This window comes from Petaurus breviceps, unplaced genomic scaffold (genome assembly GCF_028583685.1).
Source record: "Petaurus breviceps papuanus isolate PSGF00001 unplaced genomic scaffold, PetGlider_PUasm1.0 90444, whole genome shotgun sequence".
NCBI lineage: Eukaryota > Metazoa > Chordata > Mammalia > Diprotodontia > Petauridae > Petaurus > Petaurus breviceps.
The window spans coordinates 712942-725874 of record NW_027187256.1 but is presented as its reverse complement, the minus strand read 5'-3'; the positions used below and the strand labels follow the sequence as shown (position 1 = coordinate 725874).

At 37.8% G+C, this 12933-nt stretch overlaps 2 protein-coding genes across 2 annotated transcripts in view; one reads left to right on the top strand and one right to left on the bottom strand.

Moving 5' to 3' along the window:
* The window catches only part of LOC138177711 (olfactory receptor 52D1-like), a 57351-nt gene that overhangs the window by 4326 nt on the left and 40092 nt on the right, over nt 1–12933 (top strand). The gene's annotated exons all lie outside the window — the stretch shown is intronic.
* The window catches only part of LOC138177712 (NACHT, LRR and PYD domains-containing protein 1-like), a 28975-nt gene continuing 22648 nt past the window's right edge, over nt 6607–12933 (bottom strand). The window contains exons 9-13 of the mRNA XM_069108924.1: nt 10741–11003; nt 10377–10502; nt 9902–10040; nt 8079–8123; nt 6607–7031 (exon numbers count right to left, since the gene is read on the bottom strand). Of these exons, the coding sequence (XP_068965025.1) occupies nt 6709–7031; nt 8079–8123; nt 9902–10040; nt 10377–10502; nt 10741–11003 (896 nt within the window). The 3' untranslated portion in view covers nt 6607–6708. The remainder of the gene's footprint in view (nt 7032–8078; nt 8124–9901; nt 10041–10376; nt 10503–10740; nt 11004–12933) is intronic.

Below are 12933 nucleotides of genomic sequence, written 5' to 3'. Positions count from 1 at the left end.
CTACTGCCTACTATGTTTCCTCTGTCCTGAAGCAACCTTCACCCGATCGTTCCATGTTCACCAACTATGATCCTGTATCTCTTCTGTCCTTTGTGGCTAAAGTCCTTGAAAAAAAACTATCTACAATAGATGCCTCCACTTTCTCTCTTTTTACCCTCTTCTTAACCCCTTACAATCTGACTTCCAACCTCGTTACACCCAAACTGCTCTCTTCAAAGTTAATAGTGATCTCTTAATTGCTAAATCCTGTGGCCTTTTCTTAATCCTTATTTGATACCATTGATCATCCCCTTGATGGATCTTTCAGTTTTCAGGATAACACTTTTCTTGTTCTATTAGACTGCTCCTTTTCAATGTAATTTACTGGATCTGCATCTAGATCACTCTTTACTGTAGGTTTCCCACAGTGTTCTGTCCTGGGAACTTTCCTCCTTCTTCCTCTATACTACCTAACTTGGTGGTCTTATAAACTCCCATGGATTTAATTACCACCTCTATGGTGATGATTCTCTGATCTTCCTTTCCTGCCCTAACCTCTCTGCTAACCTCTAGTCTTGCATCTCCAACTGCCTTTCAAACATCTTGAACTGGATTCCAGTACATATCTTAAATGAATCATGTCCAAAAGGAAACTGTTTTCTCCCAACCTCCCCCCGCCCTGCCCAATTCTCAGTTACATCCTTAGTCTCTCAACTTAGCTGTCATCTTCAGTTCACTATTTCTTATCCTTCATATCCAGTCTGTTACCAACACCTGTTGATTTTATCTTAGCAGCATCTCTCAAATCCTCTCTCTTCTCTCCTCTAATACTTTGGCATTCAAAGCCCTGGATAATCTGGCCTCCTACCTTTCATGTCCTCTAATATTTTATTCTCTCCCACATAATCTTTGATCCAAGGATATTGATCTCTTTGCTGTTTCATAAATCAGATATTCCATTTCTCCATTCTGGGCATTTTCTCTGGCTATGACCTTTGCCTGGAGCATTCTCCCTCCTCAAATCTGATTCCCCTGACTTCCTTTAAGTCCCAACTAAATTCCTATCACCTTCAAGAAAACTTTCCCAGTTCATCAATTCTAGTGTCTTCCCCTTATCATTGACTTGTGTGTAACGTCTATATTTGTTGTCTTATCATCCCCTATTATACTGTGAGCTCCTTGAGGGAAGGGTCTGTCCCGCTTCTTTATATATCCCTAGAGTTTAACATAGTGCCTGGCGCAGTCGGTATTTAATAAATATTCACCAACCGACTGATATGTGTGTATGTATATGTAGCAGGTGCAAGAAGTGCAAAGATGGTACTGCCAGGGTTATAGCTCCTCACACCTGACTTTGCCTTTTGCAATTTTGCATAGAGTAGTGACCTCTTGAATGACTTAACTGATTAATTAACCAAATGGTGGTAGTAGTTTATGGATATAATTTGGTTACCATTTAGAGATATTTACATTATTTACTGCTCCTTTCCTTTAAGCTTTTTTTTAAGGGGGGAAAGGGGAGATGTGGAGTAAGGCTCCCAGGTTCTATATGACTAGGGATATAACCCTAAACTGAAATTTGCTTTTAAAAAATTACCTAAATAGTAAACCCCCTTTATCTCTGCACTGAGCCCCCATTTATCACTTGGAAGCTTACTTTCCCATTCATTCCTGCTCTTAAGATTCACCATTTTTTTTCTTAGTATTCATGTGATTTATTGAAACATTATAAGGTAACAAAAAATGTTATCATAGCAAGGCAACAAAAAAACTTTTTAAAAGTTTGTTAAAAGTGCCACCCCAGAGTCAGGAGGACCTGGGATCGGTTCAGGCCTGAGATACTTAACACCCACACAAAAAACTGGCCGTGTAACCTTGGCCAAGTCACTTAACCCCAATTGCTTAAAAAAAAAAAGTTTGATTTGTTGAAGCTTGTCTCCCTTTTCCTCCCACATCTCTACTTGTTAGAAGAGGGGACGGAAAAGTAATGAATTTGGCAGGTTTTAAAACTTGCTACAGTTTTCCCAGTAAGTACTCTGAAGGAACAAGCAGTAGAGGGAAGTCACCAGAATTAGCTCTACTGGATCTCATGGTGACTATGGTTTACACTTAGAGCGTGCTTGTATGCTCCTGTCAGTTACAAATTGGGTGCAGTTTGTTCCTCTTTTCTCTGCTCTTGGTTTGCAGTGCTCTAAGTTTACAGAGGGGAAAGTCCCAAGCGTTCGCTCTTATAGGAGTGCATAGCTGATCTGTTATTAGATACACATGCTTTTCACAAAATAGAACCCTCAGTAAAACCACTAAAAATCATACAGATAAATAACTTTTTTCCTTTCTTATAACTTGACATCAATCAAAATATAAACTGACTTCTATAATGGAGAAACCATCAAGACCTTTTCAGTAAGACCCCTATGTCCCTACTATTAATGATAGTTCTAGAAATGTTAGTAATACCAATAAGATAAAAATAATCTGAAAGAATAAAGAGGCAAAATTGTCTCCATTTACAAATAATACAAATGTTTGTAAACCTAGAGGTTTAATGATAAAATAATTGGAACAATAACCAGTAAAGAAGCAAGATATAAAATAAACCTTTGAAAATCTCTAGCCCCTCATTTCATGACACTGTATGTTACTCTTCTTCATATACCCTTTGTTTCAGGCAAAGCAACTTGCTTGACGTTTCTAGTATACTTGGTAGTTTCTAGTATACATGTGAATAGAGAGAAAAGTGCAGATGCAAGAGATGTGAATGCAAAAAAAATGGCAAGATTTGGCAACTGACTAGATATATGGGGTAAGAAAGAGTGGCAGTGAGGACTACACCAAAGTTAAGAACCTGGGAGACTAGAAGAATTGTGATACCTTTGATACAAAAAGGGAGGTTGGGAGAGGGATGGATTTGGGGGAAAACATGGGTTCAATTTTCAATATGAAGTTTTCAGATTTCAGTATGAGATGCTTGTACAACATCCAGTGTGAAATGTCCAAATGCCAATTGATGATACAGGAATGAAGCTCAGAGACACTGGAGCCTTATGCTTAGAACTGTGAATCATTAGTGTACAGATGATAATTAAGCCATTGTTCCCTTGGTTATGTTGCCAAAAGAAAATATAACTACTAGAGAGCTTTCAGCCTACTTTTAGGTAGAGGTTCTAGTCACTGTACCTATAAAAATGGAGCAAAAATAGCCAGCCTAAAGTTGGTAGCAGAGAACAGCATCTCAAATTTACTAGAAACTTTGTCATTATCTGAGACAATCAGAGCAATGTTGAACAGAGACTACCCTACCTAACATATCAGAGAAGTGGAATTCTTAGTGGAAACATTGGACCACCGTCAAATGCATAGGCAATTAGACTAGTGTGGTAACGTTACCAGAAGATGTACATGGTACTGGATTGGATATATGATTTTTCCTTACATATCCAAAGGCCTGTGTGATTTTTCTACCCTATATGTATGTCCCTAATATATGATTCTTATGAATTCTCAGTTTTCCACTGATGGTGTATTGGAGAGGGTGCCCCTGTATTTTTAAGGGGGAATGTTCTGTTATAAATATTATTTTACTATATGATTATGTATTTCTGCTTTTAACCAGTTGTGACCTCTGACATGAAAAAAGTAAAAGCATCATTTGGAAGTTTATGAGGTATAGTATTTTTGTTGTTTGTCTTTAATGAATAGCAACCCACAGTGAAACTTGTTCTAAAATAAATATTCCTGGGTCCCCACTTGTGAGAAGGACATGTCCCAAGTTCTACAAGTAGATTCCACATTGGGTAGAAGTTTGAACTAAGTGTCCTCTGAAGTCTTTTACCACTTTCAAAGTCTATAATTTTCTATAAATCTGGTGGAGTTTTATGATCATATCCTAAATCCACAAAAAAGGGAGAAACTTTAAACCTTAACTGAGGTTTATATTCATATGGATGTACATTTTCAAAATATGTTAGATGTCATAACCAAGTCTCATTTTCTTTCTAGAATGTTTCAAATACCTCTTTATTATTGAACATATATCTTTTTTTTATTTGTGGTTAAACTTAGACTTTCAAATTGCTCTTCAGAATACATCATTCCATTACTTTCTGCATTTTCTAGTGGGTGCAGACTAGTCTTTATATTTGAATTTCCTTTCCTTTGAATTTTTAATGTCTTTCTCCTGGTTATTTACAGAACTTGCTTTTAAATTGAATTGTTAAATTTAACCACTATGTATCTTGGAATTTGCAGCTGTGAGTTTTTTTTTGCTTCTGGAGGCAGTCTTTGAATTCTTTCAATTGGTATTTTGTTTTCTGTGTTACAACCTAAGCAATTTTCTTGTATTTCCTGCATTGTGATATTTAGGTTTTTTGACTTATCTTCTTATAGTAGACTTATGAGCCTTAAGTTGTGTTTGTATATCCTGTCTTCAAAGTCATTAAATTTTTTTTGGATAGAGAACATATTTTCTTTTTATGTTATTATTTTTTGCTTCTTTACTTCTAGAGTGTGCTTAACTTCTCTGCATTTTAATTCCCAGTGTATTATTCTCCCTTTTGTTTGTGACTTGCCCTTGACGATTCCAATTTTCCTTTTCTGCCTTGCTCTGCAGGCCATAAATTCTGCTCTCACAATTCTCAATATTTTTAAACCATTCAGCAACAATGTGATGTAGTTCCATATTCCCTGAGATTTCACAGAGTCCTCTGCCTCATTTAAATGTTATATTGGTTTGCTTTGTTTTAAATATTTGTTCATAGATACTTTATCTTGTTTGCTAGATCTGGAGGCCATATTTCCTTCTGCTAAGGTTTTCCTTATTGATTTATCTGCTTATATCAAGTCTTTGAGGTTTTGTTCACTCTTGAGAGTTTTGTAAATATCACTACCCCCTTTATTTTCCCCTGTTGGTTACTTTCTAACTCCCTCCTTTTGATGGTGGTTTCCCTGAAGAATGTATTTCAAAGCATCTCAGCCTCCCCTCACACTGGGCATTCACAGTTCACCAGTCTAACTTTTGAGTGGAAGGCTTAGTGTAGTGCTTAAGCTCTCCTACCTCAATGCTGTGCACCCCTCCCTCTTTTCCCTTTCCCTCTATTCTCATATCTCTAGCCTGGCAACTCTGAGCACTGCCAGACTGGCATCACTCTAACCAGGGTTATTTTTTCATTTGGAATTTGGGTCCTTAAGGCTCTCAGTAGAAGGAGGGAAAGAGTGTGGAGTTGAACTCTTTTTCAAGTCCAGAAATGTGTCCTGTCTCTTACCCTCTGTTTCTCCACTCCGGCAGAAATCATTATCAGCACAAAACACTATCAGGATAGTAGTCATCAAGCAAACTTCTGCAGCCTAGAGCTCTTTTCTCCATGGCCCATGAAAGAGGAAGGGAAATAGGGAAGTGGGGCTGGGTTTTGTTGCAAGTTTGTGGGTCCAGCTTTTGGATTGACTAGTGCAGCCTCACTGCTAGTAGTGTGGTGGATATTGGGGAAAGGGGTGCTTCTTGAGCTCAGGGTCGACATCAGTTCATGGTGGGGTTTTGTAAACCTTTTGGATTTGGGGTGTTCTAGACCATGGAGACTACTGAAGTTGCTTTACCCTTGGCATATACTTTCTCTTTTGGAGAGGTTTAAGAAGTCATGGGAATCAGAAAATGTCTAGTCCTCCGTCTTGTTGGTCACATGACCAAGGATTCATATGCAGATCATTTGCAATGGAGCTGAATTCCTGCATCAATTCTTCTTTATTTTGCATTTTGAATTAGCTCTCCTGTAGACATTTTAAACTCAGCTTGTACAAACCAGAACTCATCTCTCTATTCCCCACCTCAAATTCAAGCTTCTAATAAACTTATTACTGTTGATGAGATAGATGTCTTTCCAATTACCCAATTTCTTAGCCTTAGTTTCATTCTTGGTTCCTCACTCTATCACTGCACATATCCAGTAAATTGCTAAATCTCATTTCTGTCCCTATAAAATCCGTCACATATGTCATTCCACTCACCTGTCAGCCTAGTTAAACCCCTTGTCACTTCTCACCTGACTTTTTGAAATAGTTCCTAATAGTCCTTCTGCCTCTTATTTCTTCCCAATCCAATTCATTCTTCATGCGGCAGCCAAAATGATTTTTGATAAAATGTAGATTTGACCACACAACCACTGTACTTTAACTCAAGAAGATCCCTGCTACCTTTGGGATCAAATATAAAACCCTCATTTTGGTATTTAAAGGTCTTCACAACCTGGTTACATCCTACCTTTCCACCTTCTTATATATTGCTCCCCTCCACATTAAAATTCAGCTATGCTGGCTTATTCACTCTTCCCCAACACGACACCTCTTCTCCTTGCCTTTGCACAGGCTACCCCCTCAAGCCATGCATGAATTGCTATCTCTTCTCACCTTTAAGATTCAGCTCATTATCCACCTTCTATATAAGATTTTCTTGCTTCCCCAACTGCTAGTACATTCCTCTCCAAAGTTTCCTTGTATCTGCTTTATATACAGAATTTCCCAAAAATTTTAGTGCAGTTTTAAACTTTATATTATATATACTTATTAAGTATAAGTACTATAAACTTGCTGAAAAGTTTGAAAGATTATTTAAAATGTGAAAATATTGATGTTTCTAACTAAATTTCAACATAATCCAGTTTTGTGATCTACATTGCTCTAGTCAGTTTTTGAACTTTGTAAAAATTTTCAACAGCTGCTGCTCAGTGACTAGACATTAGCCTAATTTAGCTTATGAGGAGAAGTTGCAATGTTGTTAGCCCCCAGTGGCTTTCTCACTGATTCTTTTTCAGTATTCTGTATTTCATTCATTAGGTGAGGATGTGTCTCTTTTAGGACCTCATATAAGTGGTCTCTATAGTTCCTGTCCCAAGATATGCTAAAACTAAACAGTCGTCTCATTTTATCAGGATTAGTTTTTTCTGCCCGTACGTGCTCATACTCCTCATTACTGAGGAACTGGCTGTAAAGTTTGTCGAGGATCGTGTCCACTGATGTTACCCGAGAAATTATCTGATCCCTGTGTTGGTCAACAAAGTGAAGTCCTGGAAGAAGAGAATAAGGGAGAGACTGATGGAGCTTCTGATGCTAGCAGAGAAGTAGAAATAATGTAGTAATAAATAGTTTCACTCACAACCATGGCCTCCTACCTCTTATTTCCATTAATTTTCCAAAGTGAAACCTAGGTTTCCTATTCCTGTTTCTTCTTCCATCCTCCTCACCAACTGGAGCAACCATTATCTATCCTTAAGGCTTATGCTCATCAGGTCTTAGTCCTTTTTGTAGTAAGCACAGTCAACTTCAAATGTGAACATCTACACATTCTGTGAAGACCTCCAGGCCTTTTCACTGTGATGTGCCCAAATCTGAATTCTCCTCCAACACAAAAAAAACCTAGCTAGAGAGACGTGGCTTGTCAGTACATTCCCTTTTTCATCAGTCTGGACCCAGGAACTTGGCATTACTAAACCACTTGCTGCTTTTTTTCTGGAACCTAGGATATACAGGGTATCACAAGTCTAACTGCAGTTTTAAGCTACAGAAACTTAATTCTTCCCTAAGACTTTTTTTGACAGCCTGTCTGTGATTGTGCCTTTGGTAACATTAGGCCCTCTCTGGATAAACCATCTTTCCCCCAAATCCTCAATAATTAAATTGTTGCCCAAGATCCATATCTGGGTGTCTTTAAGAATATTGTATTGTACTGTGTTCTCAAAAAGTACTATGATGTCAGGAAGGTAATGCCATGACTTGCAAGTAAATTGGATATAAGAGAGGGAGGGCTGTGCAAAGCCACCAGTCTTACTTTTTCCTCCCAAGCTATCTGGGCCCAGAACAATCGGAGATGGCCATACAGTGGGAGATCTTGGCCTTTTTAAGCTAAGGTCTTTCCCAGGTCTCGGTTTGATTGGAGCAACACCTTTTGAGTGATTAAAGCTAGGTAATAAACAAGGCAAAAGAATGGCCTCTTTTACCTAGTCAAATATGGAGCAAATTATTTCACGTGAAGAGACATGTAAGACCTATTACAGTGGAGAGGAGAATGGGAGGGTGGGCGATGGACGTCACTTGAACATTACTCTATTACTAACCTGTGGGAGCTGAAGAAACTGGGGCACAAGCAAGTCCAAGATCTCCTAGAAGAGAGAAAGGTTATGAGGCATAAATGCAATGTTTGACTGATACCTGATGTTCCCAGAGCCCCTAGTCTTGGCATGGTAAGGTGATGTTCTGACTCTGCAATGGGTCTGGAGGAGTGGGGAAAGGAGAAGCAGTCAGAGGCCACCACAGTGGGGCAAGGAAATGTTCTGTCAGTCTCACCTCACAGTGAATAATACCAAAGACTGAGGAAAAAGTGAAGTCTGTGGTAGCTCGAAGCCCAAGTTCCATGAATTGTGCTTTTGATCATGGGCCAATAAAACATTCTAGAATGAAGGACTTTACCTCTTGGTTGGTGCTTCCAATAGCACTCAGGAAGCACCATGTTGCATATACATTAGTCATATTAAAATTAATTTGATGATCCCTGTGTTACTATAAGAGGCAAGGTGAAGTTATTTTCCTCCTTGATACTTCTGCTGACCTTAAAAGCATTAGAATGGGCTGAATAAGAAACGCAAGAACCATTGTTCACATAGTAAAAGCCATTCCCAAGTTAATGATCGGTAAGGATGGGACCATTTACCTTCGATGACTGGCACACCTCCTCTTCTTTCCTTATAGTAAGTCAGTAAACATTTATTAAGCACCTACTGCCTACCAAGTATTGTGCTAAGCACCAGAAATACCAAAAAAAAAAAAAAAAGAGCAAAAGATAGTCCCTGCCCCTCAAGTAGCACATAATCTAATGGAGCAAACAACAAGCAAACTATGTACAAAAAGTTATATGTAGGATAAATAATAAACAGATGGAAGGTACTGAAGTACCCCTGGAAGAGGGACTGGAAAAGTCTTCCTGTAGAAAGTGGGGTTTTAGTTGGAACTTAAAGGATCTGAGGAAGCCAGTAGGTAGAAATGAGGAGGGAGAGCATTCCAGGCATGAATCACAGCCAGAGAAAATGTCCAGAGCTAAGAAGGAATATCTTATTTAAGGAACCACCAGGATACCAGTGTCACTTGAGGGAGAATAAGGTATAAAGAAGACAGGAAAGATGTGGTGAGGGTAGCATTATTAGATTATGAAAGGTTTTGAATACTAGGGGATTTTATATTTGATCCTGGACACTATAAGGAGCCAATAGAGTTTGTTGAGTTATGAAGGTGACATGATAAGATATCTGCTTTAGGAAAATCACTTTAGAGACTGAATGGAGGATAGATTGGAGCAGGGAGAGATGAGGCAGACAGACCCACCAGAAGGCTTTTGCAGTAATCCAAGTATGAGGTGGTGAGGACCTGCACCAGAGATGGGGCAGTAGCGGATGAGAGAAGGGCATATATTTGAGAGAAGTTGCAAAGGTGAAATGGATAGGCTTTGGCAGCAGATTAGATGTGAGGGGGAGGGATGTTGAGAATGACAAATGAGCCAAAGGTACCGAGACAATAGTGTTGCCTCTATGGTAATAGGGAAGTTTGGAAGTGGGGGAGAATGTTTAGGGGAGAGATAAATCAGTTTGGGGCATGCTGAGTTTAAAATGTCTATGAGACAGGCAGTCTGAGGTTTCTGAAAGGCAGCTAGACATATAAGACTGGAAGTCAACAGAGGGGTTAGGATAGGAAAAACATCCTAAAATCATCAACATAGAGATGATAATTAAGTGTGTGGGAGGTGAGGAGGTTCCTAAGTAAATAACACACAAATACCTGTGCTTATACAGACATCTACACACACACACACACACACACACACACACACACACACACATTCTTGCCTGAAAACTTAAGTGTCTGACTCATTCATCATTGAGTATCTTACCTAATCTCACCAGTGTTTCCCACACCAGTGTCCCATTTGGGTGTCTCAGATCCAAACTGATTTTCTCCTTCACATTGCTGGAATAAATCTCAGAGAAAAACTGACACTCCCCAGCACTCTGGTAGCAGAGTTCTAGTTCCTGGAAGAAATGCCAATAGTATGTATACATTACAGGTTCTCTGAAAAGAACCAAGTCAAACCAAGTATGGCAGGGCAAGGTCATGCCTTTAAAATTTAAAAATGCAATCGCATTAAAAAAAATTCAAATTACATATTTTCTTCAAAGTTATTTTAAACTAACTCAAATCCTCATATCAAGTTACTTAACAAAAGTAAGATATTTATCACTAAAAAGTTTAGGAACCATGACAGGGATGCATGCTGAGCCAGAGGATTTTGCTGAAATCTGCTGAGTTTAGTTTGAATGAAAAAGAGGTGCTTTTACTACAGGATGTAATTGACCGGTATCACTTACTGCAGGCATTATTTCCAAGTGTTTTGATCCAGATACTAAGAAACGAGAGCCAATGTAGAGTGGGGTTACTGGAGATGGTTTATGCACACGTAAAAAGTGGAACTTTGCTTCTTCTTCATCTATAGCCTGAAGAAAGGGAAAGAAAAATTTTCAAGACGAGAAATTTTTTTTTGTCCCAGAAGAGCATACAGGAAGGCCACAATTACTTGCTATATACATATATATATATATATATATATATGTCAGTGGCCTTCACCATAAAATTGATGTCAGACTGGGGGTTGTAAGGTGAGGATAGAATTGTCAGCTTCTTTAAGCTCTAAGTATTTTTTCCTGATTCATATTTAGGATAATCTAAGCTTACCTTCTTTATTGTACAGTCACTGGGGATTAGATACAGGTGGAGTGTGATGTCCTCAGCCCCAAGATGGCAGTATATCAGAGTAGTGGAATAAATGGGAATGAATTTAAAAGTAGAATGCATGATTCTCAGCAGAATTCCCATAGAAGAGAAGCTAGGGTTTTCCAGGATGGCATGGGACGACTGCACTCTCGTTGGATTCTCCAGGACCATACCCTCCTCTTTAAAGTGGGCGATTTTGAATAAGGAGACATCAAATTTTCCTCCTGTCAGAGAGTTTCGATAAAAATTACTTTGCATTTCTTCTTTCCTTATATTTCTCCTAGTAGTCAAGGGCCCCTTTCTTTGTGTGACCTCAGTGGAGCTGAGGGTCGATACTATGGATACAGATAGAATCAGGTCTCTCATTTTAAAAGAAGAAATTAACTAAAGCTGTAAATTAAAAGCAAATTTCTTGGATTGTTTTTAAATAGAATTAAGGAAAATGAGTAGAAAGATAAATTGACTGAAAGTAACAAGCTGTCTAAGAAAGGAGAATGTATGTATTAATAAATAATTGATTAATGATTGACCATCATACTGCTAAGAACCCTATATATTTTATAAAATTACTCCTAAGTTAATATGTTTTACTTCAATGTTTCCTTAAGTTTTGATTTTATTTTTTTGTGGAGTTGACTCTGGGTCCTTAAAGATTATGTCAGAAGAGTGTAAGCTATATCAACTTCTGTCCTACTGATCAAGTGTGGTCTCAGCAATAGACTATTTCTGCTTTTTGACAATTAGTGTAGTTACAGATGGAGAGGCTAATTACCAGTTAGCTGGTCAATTGGTGATGAATTCTTTGACCATCGTAACTTACCAAATATAAATACAAAATGCCTTTCATTTCTAGGCAATTTCCTTTACTTCTTCAATGCTGGTGGTAGATTAGTGGAAAAGCAGATGGTGCTAAGAATCTGCAGTACTACCAGAGGAGGCTGAGGTTAATGGATCATTTGAGTTTGAGAGTCCTGAGATTCAGTAGGGCTAAAGGGTAGGATATCAGCACTAAGTCTGACACCAATATGATGGGCACCCAGGAATAGAAGGCAACAAAGTTACCTAAAGAAAGACAAACTGACCCAAACTGAAAAAACCAAGTAGGTTCAAAGTTTTGTGCCAGTCGGCATTGGGAGTAGACCTATCAGTGGCTGCCTTGCTTGTAGCTTGGGAAAGATAGGAAGAACCAGACTCAAAAACAAACAAAATGAAATATAAAAATATGATTCCTGGAAAGATGTAACAATGGATATAATATTGTTATTCAGACTAATATTACTGAGTGAGGCACAAACAGGGAATGAACATCACTACTATGATGGAGGCAATCCAACCTAGAATCCATGCCAAATAGGGATTTCCTATAGATTATGAGGTCCCCTATATACTGCTATTGGCAAACGAAACAGTTTTAATTTCAACAATGCAGACTCCTAAATGAAATCCATGACTGCTTAAAAGTTTCAACTAACTGGATACTCAAGAAAAATCAAGTAAAGAATACCTATTGCTGAGCCAATTACAGCCCTCCCTTCTTCCTTCTTTCCTTAATTTGCTCAGTTTGGGGTGGGGGTGGGGCAAGTAATGGGAATAACAGATTAAAAATGTTATTTGAAGAATAAAAATAAATTTAAAAAATTAATTCACACACACACCCTCAGTTATAATTTGTGAAAAATACCTGTTCTTATTCTCATCTAGTTTTGTGCTATGACTTTTATATTCAACTTGTATCCATTTTGAGCTTACTATGGTATATGGGGTAGGATGTTGTTCTAAATTTCATTTCTACCAAAAGGATTTTCAGTTTCCCCAGTACTTCTTGTCAAATAGAAATTTATTAGCCAAGTAGTGTATGTTCTTAGAATCACTGAACAATTGGGTTTATGGAACAAACAAGTTCAATAGTTTATTTTTCTGCTTTAGCTTTTCTTCCTTGTCTTCTTCCCAAGTTGCTTCTTTTTCTTTTAAATATGCTCAAAATAGATTGGATGATTACTCCTTATAAAGAAGTATCATAAATATGATTTGAGATTAGGAATTTCTATTCTCTAGTCATTCATACTTCTCAAAAATTAGTGTTTCCTTTAAACTTTTGTTCTTCCAAATATATATATATATATATATATATATATATATATATATATATATATA